Consider the following 22,188-nt stretch of genomic DNA (forward strand, 5'->3'; position numbering starts at 1 on the left):
AATGGCAAAAGTGGAGACTGTGAAGTAAATGTAGTGAACCATAAGTAATGTGAGAATATTATAGTATAGAAAGTTAGGTGGAAAAGTTTGAGGTAAGAGTTATGTAAAATACTGGATGCTGGTGGCTCATGCCTATAATCCTACCTACTCAGGAGACTGAGATCTAAGGATCACTATTCAAAGACAGCCCAGGCAGGAAAGGCCATGAGACTCTTATCTCCAATTAACCAGTAGAAAACGGAAAGTGGCACTGTGGTTCAAGTGGTAGAGCAGCAGCCTTGCACTGAAGAGCTCAAGGACAACACCCACATCCACAGTTCAGGCCCACAACTGACCAAAAAAAAAAAAAATTATGTAAAATCATAACTAAGAAGTACACTAAATTAAGAAAAAAAGGTGTCTACCATTGGTGTACATGCATTAATGCTACTTTAACCATTGTGATTGTTACTTACTCAAGAGCAAACCAATTTACAAGCTAATTTAAAGAAACAGAAGATTTGAAATGCACAAAAACCCAAAAGAAAATACTCATTTTTATTAGAATCTTATGTCTAGGTTTACTTGATATTAATGGAAAATCTGACCACACAAAATCATGATGAGGTTACAGAGAGTCAGAGACCACCCCAACAAAAATTTCATCAAGGAACTCTTCTCAAAAGAAGAAAAAAATCTTTCTTCTTGTAACTAGCACGCATTCCAGATGTGTCTAGTATAAAGAAACATAAAAAAGGTACAAAACAAGTTCTCATAGACATCTAGAGTCCACTGCTAAAAGAAAAAAAAAGTTAAGAACAGGTGGCTCACATCTGTAATTCTAGCTACCCAGGAGGCTGAGATCTGAGGATCAAGGTTCAAAGCCAGCCCAGGCTGGAAAGTCCATAAAACTTTTATCTCCAACTAACCACCAAAAGGCAGAAAGTAGAGCTATGACTCAAGTGATAGATTATCAGTCGAACACAAAAAAAAGTCATAGACAGTGCCCAGGACCTTTAAGCCACAAGACCCAGGAGGGAGGGAAAGAGAGGGGAAGGAGAAGGGAAAAGGAAGAAGGGAGGGAGGGGGGAATGATATGCTTCTTTTCCCTTAATTCATAAATACTGTCTAGAAAGCCCTAGGACAGAAGATGACAAACAAGTTTCCCTAAAAGGTGAAGTCTGAATATTTTAGTTTCTGTGATTGATTAACAATGTCTATCAGAATCCCCTTTATGGGATTATGCTACCTTAATTATGTTATCTTCTGAGGCTTATTAGACTTACTAATAACACCAAGTATTTTATCCTAATCATTAACACTTGAAAGTCATTGCTACTGATGGAAAAATCAACCACAGCATCTATCAGGCAGAGATTGAACTGGTATTTAAGTTATAAAGTAGGGCTCATTCCATAACTCTTGATCCTTTTTAATAAACGCACAAAAATTCCTGCACTTTTCCTCAGACATAATAAATTTTAATCTCTGGATTATGAGTGCTCGAGAATCTCTATAGGTAATTCCTATACAAATAAAATTTGGTAAAGACTGGCACATTGGCAAAGGAAAAGAGGACATGGTATCAGAAGCCTGTCTCTAGTCTCACTGTGCTCCAGCAGTTCTGTGACCCTGGACATCACTTAATCAGCTTCAATCTCTTCATCTATGAAGTTAGTATAACAACAATATTTATATAGTATTTCATTGAGCCTAAGGCTCTATTGGTAAAATAAACCACTGCTTTCTATGTCACTAGGGGAGGGGCTGGGAATATGGCTTAGCCCGTAGAGTGCTTGCCTAGCATGCAAGAAGCCCTAGGTTCAATTCCTCAGTACCACATAAACAGAAAAAGCCAGAAGTGGCGCTGTGTTCAAGAGGTAAAGTGCTAGCCTTGAGCAAAAAGAAGCCAGGGACAATGAATGCTCAGGTCCTGAATTCAAGCCCCAGCACTGGTGAAAAAAAAAAAAAACTATGACATAGGGGAAAAATAACTGCCATCAGGTGCTGGTGGCTCATACCTGTAATCCTAACTACTCAGGAAGCTGAGATCTGAGGATTGTGGTTCTAAGCTACCCCTGGCAGGACAGTCTCTGAGACTCTTATCTTCAATTAATCACAGAAAAACCCAGAAGTGGCATTGTGGCTCAAAGCCATAGAGCACTAGCCTTGAGCAAAACCACTTAGGGACAGCACCTAGGACCCGAGTTCAAGCCTTAAAACTAAAAATATATACATAATATATACATAATATAATATTTACATAATATACATATATATTTTTAATGAAGAGGTAGTTATTACCCTGACAACATTTGGGCCAACAATTAATTTCATAAATTATCATTTATAAAGGTATTGAAAATTTATTGACAGCAAGTATTCAAAGGGTAATTCTGAACTATTTTAGATGAGATAATATCTAGGGCATGTAACATCATAAAAAAATAGAGTGCCGGTGGCTTACACCTGTAATCCTAGCTACTCAGGAGGCTGAGATCTGAGGATCAAGGTTCAAAGCCAAGTCAGGCAGGAAAGTCCATGAGACTCTTATCTCCACTTGACCACCAGAAAACCAAAAGTGGCACCATGGCTCAAGTGGTAGCGTGCTAGACTAGAGCTGAAGAGCTCAGGGATGACTGACCAAAAAAAAAAAAGTTATGGTGCTGGTGGCTCATGCCTGTAAACTTACTAACTACTCAGGAGTCTGAGCTCTAAGGATTGCAATTTGAAGCCAGCCTGGGCAGAGAAGGCCTTGAGACTCCATCTCCAAAACAGCCAGAACCAGAGGTGTGGCTGAAGTGTACAGCACTAGCCATGAACAATTAAGTTGGGTAAGGGAATGTGGCACTGAGTTCAAGCTCTGGTACAAACACAAAGAAAGTTCTATCAATAATTCAAAACAAAACACCAGAACAAGATAGGTTCGCTGGTAAATTTTTACCAAACATTTAAAGAAGAAATCATACCAATTTCTTATCATCTCTTCCAGAAAACAGAAGCAGAGAAATACTTACTAACTTATGTATGAGACCAGCATTACCCCAATATCAAATCAAAGACATTACAAGAAAAATAAAAGTCAGTATTTCTCATGAATTAGAGATGGAAAAATATGCAACAAAATACCAACCAATGCACAAAACAATTATAAAGCAAAACCAAATAAGATATATTTCAGGTAAACAAGTCTGTTTCAACATTTGGAAAACCACTCAATATAACAAACATCAATAGATTACAGAAAAAAAAGATACCATCATGTCAACAGAAAGGCATTTGACAAAACCCAGTGCCCATTCATAAAAAACTTTTAAAAAACCTCTCTATATTTAAATTATAATTAAAGTCTATAATTAAAATTAAAGACTATAATGTTTTTAAAAATTCCTCTTTCTAAAGGAATTTCCAAACTTTAGTTAAAAAGTGTTATTTTTTTTTCTTTTTTAGAATACTTCACCTGATATACTCTAATATACAGAGTATATAACAAGACATGATCTAGGTCTAACGATGACCAAACAAGATGGAAGAATTTTGCAAGTCTTCTTTAATAGTCCAGAGTTTAATGAGAGATGGCCAGTAGTTTTGAAAATCTAAACCAAATCATCCAAAGCAAAACAAAATGAAAATTACCTCCTAAATAACCCATAACAAGCAATTTGTTTCTCCAGCTCATTCTTTTCTCTCTCTCTCTCTCTCTCTTTTTTTTTTTTTTTGTCGGTCATGGGACTTGAACTCTGCACTTGGGTGCTGTCCCTGACCTCTTCAGCTTGGGCGCTGTCCCTGACCTCTTCAGCTCAAGGCTAGTGCTCTACCACTTGAGTCACAGTACCTTTTCCAGTTTTCTGGTGGCTAATTGAAGATAAGAGTCTCACAGCCTTTCCTGCCCAGGGTGGCTTTGAACCTCGATCCTCAGACCTCAGCTTCCTGAATAGCTAGGATTATAGGTATGAGCCACCGGTGCCCAGCTTCCAGTTCATTCTTACACACCCATATTAACCAACTTGAATCAACACTCTGACTTTCATGAACGAAAACTGAATTGCTGCAAAACAGTAAATAACACAGTTTAAGATGTTTTCTCAGTAATCATAATAGTCCTATGCTGATTCAGGTCATGAGACTGAACCTATGACCCTAGTCTATCAATATACTCCCAATTAACTACCAAAATTGCTACCATTGATAAGTAGATCCACTTATATACACACCAGGCATTATGCTCTCTCAAACTTTACAAAAAACTTCCAAATTAGGCACTCTCCCCAATTTTATGGCTGTGGAAACAGAGAATCAAAAAAAGTTAAGAAAAGTAAAATTGTGCCGTACTTCCTGAGCCTTTTGCTCAAGGCTAGCACTCTACCACTGATTCATAGCTCCACTATTGGCTTTCTGCTGCTTAACTGGAGCTAAGAATCTCAGGACTTTCCTGCCCTGACTGACCTCAAACCATGATCCTCAGATCTCAACCTCCTGAATAGCTAGGATTACAGGCTTGAGACATGGGCACCTCTTAAAATTAGTAGTAGTAGTAGTTAATTGTAGTAGTAAGTTTTTATTTCTAAACTAGTAATTATAAATTAAAAGTATCTCAAAAGACTTATAATCTAGAACAGACTGACTTGTAGGAAACTATAATTCAATGTAGAACAACAAAAATATGGATATAAAATGATCTAGTGAGATAGACTGAGTTCTGGTCTGAGTAGAGGAAGCAGCAAAGCTGCTAAGCCACATTGATGAGGATTCTCTTGGGTAAAGGAAGAGATGGTGGATTGGGTCAGAGAGTGGTCTATACATTATCTATCCTATATCTAGGTTAAGACACAACATGCACAAAGCCAAGTATATGAATGCTTTTGAGTGGCCTGGAATATGATTATATATAATATATTGGAGAAGTATGGCTAGACATTAAGGCTGGAAACATACTTTGTGTTAACACCAAAGAAATTCCTATCATTTTGGCAAGGAATTACAAATACAGTTATTTGGTAGAGAATGGGAAATCAAAGTAAATTCTGAGACAGCATCTTGGTTAGCAGCAACATATCTCTATCTTCAACCTCTGAACAATTGTTCTCAGTTATACTACATAGGATTATATATTAGATGTATTACTCACTAGGCTGTGCATGTCTTGATTAGTGCTTAATATCTTTATGCTTTAGTTTCCTCATTTACAGGTGAAAGTTAAAACAGTGCCAAATTTAAGAGGTGTCAAGATGCTTATATGAGATAATACATGTCAAGTATCTAGAACATCAACTAGCCTGAGCCTCAGTAAATATTTATATATACACATATTATCTATTTCAGCCCAGTACAACAAAATTAATAAGACAATAACTTCCAAGAAAAGAAATCCCTTAGAAATATAACTGTGAATCTTTAAAATTAGAAATGAAACAACTCCAGATTTATTGGGGACCTACATAAATCAAAGTCATCTGGATAAACCTTGTGATCTTATGATAGTTCTGAGTTCAGAAGGTTTATTTTTAATCTTGTCAGCTCATTAATCCCTGAAATTATCGTTTTTCTAGGTTGTCCTAAAAAAAGAAGAATTCAGATGTGATAATTATCTTTTCACCTTTCACTGTGTCTGAAATATTATACTTAGTCAAATATAAGAAATGTAAATGAAACCAGGGTCATTTTTGTTATATAACTGTACATTAACAGAATAACACAAAGGCAAAAACCTGAGATGTATGTGTCTTTGCAAGAGGAGAAGTGCATGCTTCTTGAAACTGATCTTCATTAATTCCAATTTCCTTGAGGTAATTTTCTAACAGTTTTTCAACCTAAAAAAGAAAGTTTAACTTTTAAACTTTACAAAGAAAAATTCTAAATGATAATTTGTCTATTAAGTCTGGAAAAGTATAACCAAGTGCCATTTTACAAATATTGTTGTACATTATATTATTTATTACATGGCAGTAATATTGCCACACTAAAAGGAAGGGTTTGGGTGGGTTTGTTTTTTTTCAGAGAATCATACGAAATTTTATTTCTTTTACAAGAGGGAAGTCAGAATCATAATATCAGAATCAGAGTGAGATTATAAAAGTCAAGATTATGAAGCTTAGTGGGGTAAAATTCTCTAAACCCCAAGGATTTTTTTTTTAATGTGTATGCTGGTCTTGGAGCTTGAACTCAGGGCCTGGACAGTGCCCCTCAGCTTTTTTGCACAAAGCTAGTGTTCTACCACTTGAGCTACAGTTCTACTTCCCACTTTTTGGTGGTAAATTGGAGGTAAACAAGCACAGGCTGGCTTCAAACTGGGATCCTCAGATCTCAGCCTCCTAAGTAGCTAGAATTACAGGTCTGAAGCCACTGGTGCTGAATAGGCAGAAATGTTTAAGAATAATAAGACAAACCTATCTATGGAAAACTAATACTTTTACTGGAAACATCAGCTAAATAAGAATAAAACTTAAAGATTAAATACAAGATTCTTGTGATACAAGATACAAGATACTGTGAAAATGTTCCCTATATTCAAGAGTAGAAAATAATTTCCTATCTATTAAAACGAGATAGAACATGCAGTCTATACAACTGGTAGTACTGTGAGGATTAACTGGATTTTGTGAAATTAAAATAATTTTAATGAAACAAAATACACAGCTTATACTTAGAATGGCAGTATTATTTCCCTAATTACCTCTAAAACTCAGTGAAAAAAATACTCACTAGTTCTTTGTATTCCTGATGAATCTCTGTATAGGTCAATTTGCTCTCTTCTTCATCATCAAAAACTAAATTAATAAGAAAAATATTACAGTGTAAAAACAAATCAATTCATTTAATACAAATTTAAAATCTACTCCTTATAAGTGGAACTATGATGTTCAGACTATTCTTGAACTCGTAAGCTCAAGTGATCCTCCCACCTCTTCAGTAGCCTCTTCAGTAGCTGAGACTACAGAAATATCAGGCCTAGCCAATTTGCCATTTTTTGATCAATAATGTAAGGCAACAATCTCTTCATAAGCTTCTAATGTAACACTGTTATATACTGAGTCCTTTTTTAATAGACTCTAGATCCTTCTACTGTACAGGAACTGTGCTGATACAAATTTTACTAGAAGTGATTAGGTAATTGTTACCATACATCAATGATAAATGAAAAATAAATACAAACCAGATAAATGTATACCAGCTGAATTTATGTATAAAACAATAGATTGAGGAGCTATTCCCAGAAGAAGCTCATATCTAATTAGGAAATCAGGATAGACTAGGGACATAATTATAAACAATAAACTTTTTTTCATTCTCCAAGAATAATCTTCCTGAAATGCAAACTCATTTCTCTAATTTTCTGTTTAAGACACTTTAGCAACTGTTCATTGCCTAGAGAATAAGTGCAAAATCCTTAGAAGGTAGGCAAAACCCTCCAAGATTAAATCCAATCTCATCTCCCAGTACTCGTAAATTCCAAATCTTGCCCTTCTAACAATAAATAGCCATTTGGCATACCTCCAAACACCCTCCATCTTTTGCTCAAACTTTTCCTCTGTCTTTTCATTTTTGCTTCATAGCTTATTTCCCTTTCCCTTAAAGATTCTTCAAGATATTGTCCACAGGCACATTCTTCATGACCTGCTACTCACTCCTAACTCCCAGGTTGATATATTTCTTTCTCTGATCTAATTATTTGGGGTTATTTTGTTTTTTGTTTCTTCGTTTTGTTTTGCCAGTCTGGGGCTTGGATTCAGAGCCTACGCACTGTCCCTGGCTTCTTTTTGCTCAAGGCTAACACTCTACCAATTGAGCCACAGTGCCACTTCTGGATTTTTCTGTTTATGTGGTGCTGAGGAATCAAACCTAGGGCTTCATGAATTCAAGGCAAGTACTCTACTGCTAAGCCATATTCCCAGCCCCTGATCTAATTATTTATTACCATGTACATATCTTTGTTATAGCACCTGCTACTTTGTGTTTTGCTCTGTTTTCCATCCCCAGCTTTTGTCGTAAGGATACTATGTTTATTGAAATGTTGATTCACAAAGTTGTATAAAGCTAAACTTTTAATTATCTGAAATAAAGAACAATGTGGGGGGGAGGTAACAAACAGCACAAGAAATGTATCCAATGCCTAACCTATGAAAGTATAACCTCTCTGTACCTCAGTTTGACAATAAAAATTTAACAAAATAAATAAAGAACAATGTGTTAACAAACCAAGTTGTGAAGTATAAACAATTACTTCAAGTGTCACTCTTCATGTTACTTCTTATATGTCCTATATTTATTTGTTTTATATAACATATGTCTAGTAGTCACTGGCAAATTACCTCTATCCTGCATTTACTCTATATAACACTGAACACACATTCAATATAGGTTGTTTCCAGTTAATTCTAAAACCACTATATAGGACATGTTTACAAGGCTGAGAATCTGCTTCTCTGTAAATTTACACAATTCAGGTATGTTATGAGTGAGATGCAGCCACTTTTGACACTTGAGAATAACATGATAAGCCATTCTTTTTTCATTCAACGTTTAGTCTCAGAGGCACACATGGAGTCAATGGATGACATAATTTCTTCTAAATGAGGTCAGGATTCCACATGCTTTACCAGTCTCATAATAGCATTTTAAACTCTTAAAAGTTGCGTTGTTTTGGGGCCTCTTTAAGGATTACTTCTGGAAAGGACAGAAAGTCCAGGTATTTAAATTTTGACTATGACAAATGGTCAAAGGAAATTTCATCTTTACCAGGTTCATGGAATCTCAAAGAAGTCTTAAACGATGACTCAGAAGAAGGAAACATTTGAGGGTTGAATCATATGTGAGATCTCCATCAATCATAACTGGGGAATACATTACCTTTTCAGGCAGGCCAACTCATCCTGGGTATACTGTTAGGCAGTATTTCTTTCACAGAATTTTGTTTCCCTGCAGTGTGTACCCACTCATCCCAGCTCTTCCAACTGATCTTAATCATATGCTATAAACATCGACATATTCAAATGATGGATGGATTATTCAAAGTCTTGCCAAACTAAATCATTAACGGGTTGGGCAGTAGTTCCTACAACATAGCTTCTAGTTCCTTCTCTATGAAAGGGGTCCAATTCAACTCCAAGACTGACTTCGGAACTCAAAGAGCATGCTAATCAGAAAACCTCAGTGACCATCCCTCAAGGGCATTTATAATGCTTCCCGAGAATGCTTCATTTGTTAGGTGCAGGCCCCTCCTTCCCCAAGTTTGGTATAACTGAAGAGTCAGAGAGCCCAACATGGGAATACGACGAGACCACGAACTGAGGTAACCACATAACCCTCTTAACCGTGTCAACTGTGTCAACTGTTAGTGTAGCTGAATTTTTCTTTTCCTAGATTGATTCTGCAGGGCCAAATACTAAGGATCCGAAAGGACTGGGAAACAAACTGACACTTCGCAAGCTCTCCCAAACTGTCCACCTGCCCAGAGATATGTGGGTTGGGGTGAAAGAAGGAACATAGGATTCAAGTCTAAGGTTTTGAAAACACGCACTGGGAAGGAGGGAGCCGAAGAAGGAGGAGGGAGGGTAGTCTCCATTTTCAGAGCTGCCAAGAAAACCACCAGTGAATTCAATTCCTTCTTTGTAACTAGCTCTAAACCCGGCCGACAAAGATCCATGCAGCTGGGAGACCGCTAGTGGTCGGTTCAGGCTCCGGAGTTGTTTTTTACCTTCACATTTCTGCTCCACAAAGTCCAGGATGGGGATGGACCAGTCTGGGCCTCTCAGGAACCCGGCGATGCTCTCCACCACCCATTCCACTTCGTCCTCCTCTTCCGCAGCCATCACGCCCCTCCCCCGCCCCCCACAGGGCGACGCAGACCCCTAAGCCAGACTCTCCGGGCCTGCCGAGGCCTCCCGGCCGCAGGAAACCCAGAGAGAATGGGGAAAGAGCGGCCCCCCGCAGTTACGAGGCCACCGGGGTTATAAAAAAAAAACTACAAACCAGTTAACGTAAAATGGTCTCCATGGCAACGTGCGCAGCCGCCTCGGGCTACCACCCGGAAGTGTAGTCAGCTTCCGGAGCCTGCGCTCTAGGGAGGGAGGTGCGAGAGGGCGGGGAAGTCCGGGAAGAGGCGGGAGTACCATTTAAAGAAAGTTTTCGATTGGCCAGTTAACAGTAAGGACTGCAAAAGTAACCCTTCTTCTATTGGTTTGACGTTACTAGAGCCGACAGAAGAAGTATGGCGATTGGCTAGTGACCCGAGCCTCTCTGGGTGTGCCTGGGAAATCAAGGCTTAAAATGGCGTTTGGAAGGCGGGATGGGGCATCTGAGGCTTCAGATCACGGTGGTAACCCCTCCAGTCCTAACCGTTTTCATTCCCACAAGTGTTTATGACTCAAGGGTTGAGACCGATGTAAACAGCAAAGAGTCGTTTATTGCGAGCTAGCCCGAACCTCCGCTGATGACGTTCAGAGGTGCCGAGTCAAAATCTAGCAGTCTTTTTATATCATGAAACAAACAACTCTTAGGCAATCTGGGGAAACTTCCATACAGTCAGGCATATGTTTGATTAACAATACATCACACTAAGCAAGCAGAGGGAAATAGGCTAATCTTATCTATAGTTAACTTTGTTAGCAGAGGGCCATAGTTAACTCTGTTAGCAGAGGGCTAAACCGCATTCCTAAAGTTAAACCTCAATCTCTGTTTATGTCTAACACATACATTCTCCGTTAGAGACATTCAGCAGTTTTTCTCAAAAAAAAGTTTTGCGCAGGCTTTCTGTGTAACTTCCTGATTTATGGGAGAGCAAGCTTAGATTTTTAAGATGGAGTCACTTAGGCCTTTTCAAAGGTTTTAAGATTGAACCTCTTAACAGATCCTTTGTATGAGAATTCTACCCTCCTTTTAAGAATATAAACAAACTCTTCCTCCCTTGGAGAATGTTCTGTCAAACCTTGTTGGACCCCATTCCTTCACCATATGTGAGTTACAAACCGGACTTCAAACTTTACAAAATGCAAGATTTTGACCAATACTTTGAGAATTTAGGTAATGGCAAGACTGTGATATATCAGGGGCTTTCTACCCAGCCAGGGATCCACATGGATGCCTTAGAGCAGGTCTGGGAAAACTTCCTTCTTTCAAAGACCCTTCGAATATTTATAACACCATTCACAGGCCATATAAAATTATCAACTTAAAACTTGGGCATCTCTGGCTCATTCCTACAATCCTGGAGTCTGAGATCCGAGGACTACAGTTCAAATCCATCCCAGGCTTTTATCTCCAATTAATCACCAAAAGGCCAGAAATACAGCTTTGGCTCAAGTGGTAGAGTTCTAGCCTTGAGCTAAAACACTCAGTGACAGGGCCCAGGCCTAGTGTGGGAACACGCACACACACACACACACACACACACACACACACACATATATCTTGGCCTGCTATGTTTGGTGAAATATTTCAAAAAATTTAATTAACTCCTCCTAAGGAGGAGAGCTTGCTTCTCCCCCTCCCCCAGCCCCTCATGCTAGTAACTGGGCACTGTCCCTTAGCTTTTTCACTCAAGGCTCTTCCAGTTGAGCCAAACCTCCACTTTCAGCATTTTTCTGGTTAATTGGAGATAAACTCACGGACTTTCCTGCTGGAGCATGCCCTACAATTCTCAGCTAGGATTTCAAGCATGAGCTACCAACTAGAAATGCTTCTCTTTGAGGAAGTATATGGTGCTAGCTGGTATAAATGTTGTTGCTACTCAAAACAACTTTTCCAGGTTTATTTCAGTCAATCTACAGCTCATTCAAGTCTTTGTAATGATAAACTTTGAAAAAAATTGTTTATAGCAGTAAGTTGTTCTGAACAAAGATGGATATTTCAATGCATGCCTACTCAAAGTGTGTGTGTGTGTGTGTGTGTGCGCGCGCGTGTGCGCGCGCCTGGGGCATGAACTCGGGGCTTGGGCCTTGTCAACCGAGTTCATTTACTCTAGGTTAGCACTCTACCATTTAAGCCATAGCTCCACTTCCGGCCTTTTGGGTAGTAAAGGAGATAAAAGTCTCACAGATTTTCCTGCCACACCTGGCTTTGAACTGCAGTCCTCATATCTCAGCCTCCTGAGTTGCTAGGATTATAAGCACAAGCCACTGGCACCTGGCACTTACATATATTTACAGAATTCAAGTGATGAAACATAGTTGTACCTAGTTTTTAGCTCATGTTTTTCAGCTAAATGATTTTCCCTTGTGCAATGCCTGGCATATCAACTGGTTCCTCATTGAACAATGTAGGAAAGATGTTTAATTCCATTTGTTTATTTTTCATGCCCTTGAATCTTTCATTTAAATGCCTCAATTACTTTCACACACTCACTATCATAGAGGGCTTTTGTCCTTACAGAAGAGAAAAAGCACCATGTTATTCCTTTTTAGTTGCACATTTCACTCTTTTTAAAAAAAAATACTTTATTTATTTATTTTTTATTTTGGCCAGTCCTGGGCCTTGAACTCAGGCCTGAGCACTGTCCCTGGCTTCCTTTTGCTCAAGGCTAGCACTCTGCCACGTGAGCTACAGCGCCCACTTCTGGCCGAGCTACAGCGCCCACTTCTGGCCATTTTCTGTATATATGGTGCTGGGGAATTGAACCCAGGGCCTCATGTATACGAGGCAAGCTCTTTTGCCATTAGGCCATATCCCCAGCCCGATATTTCACTCTTAATTTAGCTTCAAAATCACATGATTTCACATCTGAACACAGGAAACTGAGAAGCTGGTGGGCTCTGCAGCTTGACATTCGGCTCTGAGAGGTATTTGGTAAAACACCAGATCACACCATCAATCAGTATCACTGAGTTCCCTGACAGATTTTCCCTCATCTCCAGGAATTGCTTGACCTCTTTTCACAGTTCATAAAACCTCTTGAGTGTTTTCCTGTGACTCAGTGATAGCACTTCAAAGTGATAAGATCACCATTCTCAGAGTCTAGTTCATTCAGTAAGTCCTTAAACTGGTGGCTATAAACCCTCTGCTTTTGACAACATGCATGCATGTCAGTATTGTTTTGTTATATATAAATTATTTTCCTGTTTTGTTTTTCTTCTTTCTACCTGTTTCTAGTTACTGAATTGGCTCTTCCATTTGTCTTCCTCACCATTTTCCTGATTTTTTTCCACTTAATTACTATATTAGTGGCTTTGGGGAGGACAGCTAATGTATCTTAACTCTGGTTATAGTTCTCTTTGAAGCAGCTGTAGCCTAGATTCATGGCCTCTGAACTTATTTTATCACATGTAACAGTAGCAAAAATAAGTGCTTGAATACTGCTCTTTGAAAGCATAGGTATCAGCCATCCCAGAGGACCATGCAGAGATAATCACAGGCAGGAGAAGAAGGTTCATAAGGAGGTTTATTAGTGGGGCCATAGTTCCCACGGGAGAGGGAGCTACATGGCATCTGCATCTTATCCAGGTGGCAGCTTCTCTCTCTGGGGGTAAAGGGGAAGTAGTTAGGTAGTGAGTAGGAGTGGCTCCTTAGGTATGGGTGGATCTGGGGGCTAGTGGGAGGAGCTGAGGACCTGAGGCTAGGGAAATGCTAACATTCCTCTCTCTCTCTCTCTCTCTCTCTATATATATATATATATTTATTTATGAACTATGTACATATGTGAGTGCAGTTATATAATTCAAAACGAATCAAAACATGACAAAATTAAAAGTGCAATTAAAAGCCTTTAATTTGGGGCTGGGAATGTGGCTTAGTGGTGGAGTGCTTGCCTAGCATGCACAAAGCCCTGGGTTCAATTCCTCAGCACCACATAAACAGAAAAAGCCAGAAGTGGAGCTTGTGGCACAAGAGGTAGAGTGCTAACCTTGAGCAAAAAGAAGCCAGGGACAGAGCTCAGGACCTGAGTTTATGCCCCAGGACTGGTATTTTAAAAAAAAACTTTAAGTTGAATTTCTATTTTTTTTTTTTCCTGAAGGTCAATTGGTTATCTCCACTACACAGACCTCTAGTTTGGGCTTTATCCTTTTAGTAAAGATACTACAGCATATCTTAATTGTTCTAGTCACTTTTAGACTGTTCTGGGGAAAAGGACACCAAGATTTTTAGAGTCATACTTGAAATTCAGGACATTGAACTCAAGACTCAAACAAAACCCCTCTTCTGATATTAGAACTAGGGCTTAGACTTAATAAAACATTTTCAGGGATACCAGAGGAGCACACATGTATTTATTTAAATTTTTTTATCTTAATTGTTTTCTGTTAGAAAAGTTATACATGTGCATCAAAAATTGAACTTTATAAAATTTCATATTAAGAAAGTTAAAAAAAAACTCTCATTTTTAGAGCCATCGAAAGAAAACCAGCATAATCACTTCAAGATCAGCCTTGAGACTTGCTTTATCTATACTGGGGATTGAACCAGGGCCTCACAGACAAGTGTTCTACCCCAAGCTAACATCCTTACCCCTCCTTTTTTAAAAAGAATTTTTTTGAAACAGGGCCTAAGTTGCCCGAGCTGGCTTAAACTGGAGACTTTCCAGCTTCCACCTTCCAACTAACAAATTACAAGTATGAACCACTATCTCTGGAAGATATTTTTAAATGCATGTATCTTATTCTTTCACAAAGGAAAGTAATTCTCATTTATACAAGTTGCTTATTTAATTTTCCATGGAATTATTTCTATGCTAATAACATAGGTTTAAAAAATAGACATTACTTTATTATTGTCTCTTAACTTTTTTTTGCTAGTCATGGGGCTTGAACTCAGAGCCTAGGCACTGTCCCTGAGCATTTTTTAAAAAGAGCCACAACTCCACTTCTGGCTTTTTTTTTTTGTAGTTTTAATGGAGTTAAGAGTTTCACAGACTTTCTTGCCTTGGTAGGCTTCAAACTGCTAACCACAGATCTCAGCCTCCTGAGTAGGCTGAGACACAAACCACTGGCACCTAGTGACAATTTCTATTTTACGGGAGCAACAATTTTGCATTCCATTTTTACTTTTAGCTTTTAAATATGGAAATGTGAAAGCATATAAAATTATGCTTCAGTAATTACATGTTTCCCAAACCCAGTCATCAGGTGAATTTTAGATTTGATGGTATCATTTAGTTCACACTGACTCAATCACTTCTTGTGTATTAGCTACCCATAAAGATGGGTACACTCATAACTCTAGCTACTCAGGAGGCTGAGATCAGAGTATCATGGTTCCAAGCCAACCCCAGGAAAGGTGTCTATGAGACTCTTAGCTCCAATTAACCATTAAAAAGCTGGAAGTGGAGCTGTGACTCAAATGGTAGAGTGCTAGCTTTTAGCTAAAAGGCTCAAGGACAGCACTCTGACTCTAATCCCAGAACTGGCACACACACACAAAAAAAAATTGTAAGTGGGCTGGGGATATGGCCTAGTGGCCAGAGTGCTTGCCTCGTGTGCACAAAGCCCTAGGTTCGATTCCCCAGCACCACATATATACAAAATGGCCAGAAGGGGCGCTGTGGCTCAAGTGGCAGAGTGCTAGCCTTGAGCAAAAAAGAAGCCAGGGAAAGTACTCAGGCCCTGAGTTCAAGCCCTAGGACTGGCAAAAAAAAAAAAAAATTGTAAGCCAAAGAAGCAACTCCAACTTTAAGCATCTTTCGTAAGAATAAATGTATTTGCAAATTGAGGCCACCAGGTGGCAGTCCACTGGAAAGAGAAAAAGGCTGAGCCTGCAAAAACCACTAGAAATGTTTAAAATATAGCTATCTATTTCACTATCTGAGATAAATGTTTTACATTTTTTTGTCAGTGTTTGTGTGACACACACGGGCACGCACGCACGTTTTGAACTCAAGGCCTGGGTGCTACCCCTGATTTTTTTTTTCTCTTAAGGCTAGCACTCTACGGCTTAGCCCCAACTCCACTTCTGGTTTTTTGGTGGTTAATGAGAGATGAGAATCTCAAGGACTTTCCTGCCTGAGTTGGCTTTAAACCAAAATCCTTAGATCCCCAGCCTCCTAAGTAGCTAGAATTACAGGCATGAGCCACTAGTGTTCAGCCTAAAGTATTTTATATGTTTTCTTTTTTGCTTTTTCTTATAAATTTTATTATTTTTAAGGTCTCCAAAAATATTTTCATTTGAATTGCATCAAATCTATAAGATACCTTGAAGGAAAATAAAAACCTCATACTTAGTTTTCCAATTGAAAAATCGTGTTTTACCTGCTTAAGTTTCTATTTGTATCTTCCAAATAGCATTGCAGTTTTCCTTGTAAAAATGTAATAACTCACTAGGAATTTCGTAGAAATGGGGTTTTATATTTTAAGTGTACTTTTTTATTATTTTAAGGAAATGCATTATTTTCAGAGTGAACAATTAGTCTGCATTTTATTAACTATAGATGGATTTTGATTTTTATAGGCATGTGTTAGATTTTGAAAAGTTAACATTTAATCTCCACATTTTATTAATTACAATAGCTATGATTATTATTTTCAAATTTTTGTTATGCAATCATATCTGAAATTTATTAACTTTTTGTTTTTGTGTTTCCACTGTTCATGTTTTTCTGTTTGTGTTTCCATCATTCATATTTCATTAATTGCCTATAAGTTACATTGCAATATGAAATCTTCAGTAATAATGATAGAGTACATCTTTAACTTTTTGTCTGATCTTTTCATTTCTAATAACCACTATTAATTGTTTTTTAACTTCATTTGGTATATTTATATATATATACTTTTTTTTTGGCCAGTCCTGGGCTTGAACTCAGGGCCTGAGCACTGTTCCTGGCTTCTTTTTGCTCAAGGCTAGTACTCTGCCTCTTGAGCCACAGGGCCACTTCTGGCCTTTTCTATACAAGTGGTGCTGAGGAATCGAACCCAGGGTTTCATGTATACAAGGCAAGCACCTTGCCACTAGGCCATGTTCCCAGCCCCAGTAATGTTTTATAAAAAAAAAAAAATATATATATATATATATATATATAAATGGATATGGACAACAATGACTCAGGACTATCATGTTAACTACTCAGAAGGCTAAGATTTGATTGATCACAATTTGAGACCAGCTCAAGCAGAAAACTTTGCAAGACTCCCATCTCCTGAATAGCCATCAAAAAGCATGGTTCAAGTGATACAATGCTGGAAACTTTCAGTTTAACTTCCTACTGACTATATGCATTTTTGTATATTTGTGTTTTTAAGAAATAAGTATTATACATGTAAATGTATAACATCTTTATATCTATGTATTTTATGAAATAACTATATATATGCATGTATAATATACATGTTGTATATAATATGCATATATATGTACATGTATAGTTGCATGTGTTGAAGTTCATTGGGTGGCTTTTTAGTATTTATTTAGAGTTAGTATTAGTTCTTGCTCATCAAAAACTATTTATTCTTGGATTTTTAAAACTTTATTTAATACCTCTTATCTGAACCTCTTTTTTATGACCATACGTGCTTTTCCTATTACTGGCATTTTGTTGCTGCTGTTTCCCTTTGTTTACATGCTTTCTTTTTTTGTTTTGTCTTTTTTTTTTGTAGTTTTTGCAGCCAGCCCCACTGAATTTTTGCTAGTTTGTTAAAGAAATAAAAAGTGACTCAGTTTAAATGTTGGGCATGAATGTTTCACCAAGGATAATTTGAGCAATTATATCAATAAAATGGTCATGGGTTACAACAAAATGATTTAGAAGAGCTGGGGAAAAATTATAATGAGAACTGTAAGAATAGAATCAGCACTTTAATATGGAAATTGCTTGTATATCACTGAGCTGCTTTTGAAAGATGAATCCATTTCACTGAATCCATTACTATAATTACACTTTAAACTTGCTAAAAATATACTGTTCAGTGTGCACCAGTTTTACATGCAGTTTCCACATCCAGATCCATTATTGGTACTTTGAAGACTCAGTAATATTGCTATGAACAGTCTTGAATGTGTTGGTTCTTTGTATTTCTGCAGAACAGAGTGAATATACATTTAAAAGACAAGGTTTCAAATGACCAAGTAGATCAAGAAATTTTTTTAAATTTATTTATTAATTAAACAAAAAGTTTTGACAAGGTGTTGTGTACAAGGGGTAGAGTTACATAGTAGGGCAGTGTGTACATTTCTTGTGATATCTTATACCCTGTTTTTCTTTCCCTTCCCTAGGTCAGGTAGACATATATATAAGACACAGTGTATCAAGAACATATACAGTAGCCACATGGCCTACACCAAAGAAAATTCGCCTAGGGGTTTAAATGTAATGTTGACAGTAGACAATATGTCAACAATAGTCTTTTTTTGTAATTTATTTATTAATTAAACAAAATTTTTTTGACAAGGTGTTGTGCAAAAAGGGTACAGTTACATAGTAGGGCAGTGTGTACATTTCTTGTGATATCTTATACCCTGTTTTTCTTTCCCTTCCCTAGGTCAGGTAGACATATATACAATACACAATTTGTCAAGAACATATACAGTAGCCACGTGGCCTGCGCCAAAGAAAATTTGCCTAGGGCTTTAAATGTAATGTCGACATTAGACAATATGTCGACAGTAGTCTTATATGAACGTACACACATAGCTTTTGAGCTGTTGGATTCGACTGAGAGGTCAATTTTTGACCTTTATATGTTGAGTACTTGTTTGGCTTTAGTTAAATAATGTTGGGTCGCTGACCCAATCCTGTGGGAAATACCATTTGACAAGAAGTTTTTGGGGGGCTGGGGATATGGCCTTGTGGCAAGAGTGCTTGCCTCGTATACATGAGGCCCTGGGTTCATTTCCCAGCACCACATATACAGAAAATGGCCAGAAGTGGCGCTGTGGCTCAAGTGGCAGAGTGCCAGCCTTGAGCAAAAAGAAGCCAGGGACAGTGCTCAGGCCCTGAGTCCAAAGCCCCAGGACTGGCCAAAAAAAAAAAAAGAAGTTTTTGGTTTCACAGACCTGGTCTCTGCTGTCTCCCTGTCACCCCATCTTAACAGTCATATATCAGGGAGATCATGCCCCTTAGTTTTCTGTGTTCTAGGCTTGTCTCCCTCAACATTATTTGTTCAAGTTCTGACCATTTCCCTGCGAATAACAATATTTCACCATTCCTAATTTCTATGCAGTATTCCATTGTGTATAGGTACCATATTTTTTGGATCCATTCATCTGTGGAGGGGCATCTGAGTTGATTCCATATTTTGGCTATTGTGAATTATGCAGCGATAAACATGGAAGTGCAAATGTCTTTTTGATATCTTGGGACCTGCTGTTCAGGATAGATGCCTAGGAGTGGTATGGCTGGGTCATAGGGTAGGTCTATATTGAGCTTTTTGAGAAACCTCCATACTGTTCTCCAAAGTGGTTGTACTAATTTGCACTCCCAGCAACAATGGAGAAGGGTTCCTCTTTCCCCGCATCCCCTCCAGCATTTGTTGTTGCCTGAGTTCAGAGTATAGGCCATTCTAACTGGTGTGAGGTGGTATCTCAGGGTTGTTTTTATTTGCATTTCCTTTACTACCAGGGATGTTGAACATTTCTTCATATGTTTCTTTGCCATTTTTATCTCTTCTCTTGTGAAGTCTCTCTTTAGCTCCTTTGCCCATTTCCTAATTGGTTTACTGGGTTTGGAGGGGCTTAGTTTTTTGAGTTCTCTGTAGATGACAGATATTAGGCCTTTGTCTGTTGCTGTGCTGGTAAAGATCCTTTCCCATATGGTTGTCTGTCTTTCTGTTTGGGTGGCTATGTCCTTAGCTGTGCAGAAACTTTTTTTTTTTTTTTTTTTTTTGCCAGTCCTGGGGCTTGGACTCTGGGCCTGAGCACTGTCCCTGGCTTCTTTTTGCTCAAGGCCAGCACTCTGCCACTGAGCCACAGCGCCACTTCTGGCTATTTTCTGTATATGTGGTGCTGGGGAATCGAAACCAGGGCCTCATGTATATGAGGCAGGCACTCTTGCCACTAGGCCATATCCCCAGCTCCTGTGCAGAAACTTTTTATTTAGTAGTAGTCCCATTTGTTGAGTCTCTCCCCTATCTGTTGTGCCCCTGGGACTATATTCAGGAAGTTCCTTCCTGTGCCTATAAGTTCTAGCGTCTTTCCTACTCTGTCCTTCAGTAGTTTCAAGGATTCAGGTCTGATATTGAATTGAGGTCCTTGATCCATTTTGAGTTGATCTTGGTGCATGGTGATAGGCTTGGGTCTACTTTGAGTTTTCTGCATATGCTGCCCAGTTCTCCCAGCACCAGTAGTTGAAGAGGCTATGTTTATTCCATTGTATGTCTTTAGCTACTTTGTCGAATAGCAGCTAGCTGTAAGAGTGCCATTTTATTTCTGGATCTTCAATTCTAATCCATTGGTCTTCTGGTCTGTTTTTATACCAATACCAGGCTGTTTTTGTTATGATGGCTCTATAGTAGAGCTTGAAGTCTGGTATTGTGATACCTCCTGCACTGCTTTTTTTTGCCTGGAATTGCTTTGGCTATTCTAGGTCTTTTGCTGTTCCATATGAATTTATGGATTGCTTTCTCTATTTCAGTGAAGAATGTGGCTGGGATTTTGATAGGGATTGCATTGAATTTGTATAACAATTTGGGCAATATGGCCATTTTCACTACATTGATTCTGCCTACCCATGAGCATGGGAGGCCTTTCCATCTCCTTGTGTCTTGATTTCCCTTATTAGATTTTTATAGTTCTCATTAAATAGGTCCATCACGTCCTTGGTTAGGTTGATCCCTAGGTACTTTATTTATTTTTTTTTTTTGGCTACTGTAAATGGAATTGTTTCCATAATTTCCTTTTCTGCTTGTACATTGCTGGTGTACAGAAAAGCTGCTGACTTTTGTGGATTGATTTTGTATCCTGCTACTTTGCCAAAATGGTTTATTAGGTGTAGGAGTTTGGGGACTGAGTTGTTTGGGTCCTTCAGATATAAGATCATGTCGTCTGCGAATAGGGATAGCTTGATTTCTTCCTTGCCAACGTGGATCCCTTTGATGTCCTCCTCTTGCCTTATTGCTATGGCTAGGGATTTCAACACTATGTTGAAAAGAAGTGGGGAGAGTGGGCATCCTTGTCTTGTTCCTGAGTTTAGGGGGAATGATTTTAGTTTCTCTCCATTTAATACTATGTTAACAGTTGGTCTGTTGTATATGGCTTTTATTATCTTGAGGAATGTTCTATCTATTCTTGTTCTCTCCAGAGCTTGTAATAAGTATGGATGTTGTATTTTGTCAAAGGCTTTTTGGGCATCGACTGAGATAACAATGTGATTCTTGATTTTAGTTCTGTTGATGTGGTGAATTACATTGATTGATTTACGGATGTTGAACCATCTTTGTGACTGTGGGATGAAGCCTACTTGGTCATGATGTATAATTTTCTTGATTAGTTTCTGGATCCTGTTAGCTAATATTTTATTGAGGAGCTTTGCATCTGTGTTCATTAGTGATATTGGTATGTAGTTCTCTTTTTTTGTTGGGTCTTTGCCTTGTATGGGAATGAGTATGATATTAGCTTCATAGAATGAGTTTGAATTTTCTCCCTCTGTTTCTATTTTGCGGAAGAGTTTGAGGAGTATTGGTATTAGCTCCTCACTAAAGGTTTTGTAGAATTTGTTGGTGAATCCATCTGGGCCTGGGCTTTTCTTTGTTGGGAGGTTCTTGATTACCTCCTGTATCTCACTGTAAGTTATTGGTTTACTTAGTTGATTTATTTCTTCTTGGTTCAGTTTGGGCAGTTTATACTTCTCTAAGAATTGATCCATTTCTGTAAAATTATTGTTTTTTAGTGAGTAGATGTTCTGGAAATAGCTCCTTGTGATTGTTTGAATATCATGTGTACTTGTTGTAATTTTTCCAGTGGAGTCCCTGATTTTACGTATATGAGTCTCTTCTCTTCTTTTTTTGTAAGTCTTGCGAGGGGTCTGTCAATTTTATTTATTTTCTCAAAGAACCAGCTTTTAGTCTTATTTGTTGAATGGTCTTTCTATTTTCAATCAGATTTATCTCTTCTTTAATCTTTGTGATCTCTCCCTCCTAGTCATTTTAGATTCGATCATTTCTTGTTTCTCCAGTTGTTTTAGTTTCATCATGAGGTTATTCAGCTGCTCTGCTTCCATTCTTTTATGTGAGTGCTGAGGGCAATGATCTTGCCCCTCAGTACTGCCTTAGCTGTGTCCCATAGTTTTCTTTGTGATGTATTTTCATTGTCATTGTGGCTTATGAATTCGTTGATTTCATCTTTAATTTGGTCTGT

The 22,188-nt window shown here is 38.2% G+C and overlaps 1 protein-coding gene across 3 annotated transcripts in view; it reads right to left on the minus strand.

Moving 5' to 3' along the window:
- The window catches only part of Cfap36 (cilia and flagella associated protein 36), a 28,613-nt gene extending 18,606 nt beyond the window's left edge, over positions 1-10,007 (minus strand). The window contains exons 1-3 of one of the 3 annotated variants that reach the window (XM_048352898.1): positions 9,674-10,007; positions 6,682-6,746; positions 5,688-5,789 (exon numbers count right to left, since the gene is read on the minus strand). In XM_048352898.1, the coding sequence (XP_048208855.1) occupies positions 5,688-5,789; positions 6,682-6,746; positions 9,674-9,788 (282 nt within the window). In that variant the 5' untranslated portion in view covers positions 9,789-10,007. The remainder of the gene's footprint in view (positions 1-5,687; positions 5,790-6,681; positions 6,747-9,673) is intronic. The other 2 variants (XM_048352897.1, XM_048352896.1) reach the window with 2 other exon arrangements.
- Between the last annotated feature and the right edge of the window lie 12,181 nt (positions 10,008-22,188).

This window comes from Perognathus longimembris, chromosome 8, assembly GCF_023159225.1.
Source record: "Perognathus longimembris pacificus isolate PPM17 chromosome 8, ASM2315922v1, whole genome shotgun sequence".
Lineage (NCBI taxonomy): Eukaryota > Metazoa > Chordata > Mammalia > Rodentia > Heteromyidae > Perognathus > Perognathus longimembris.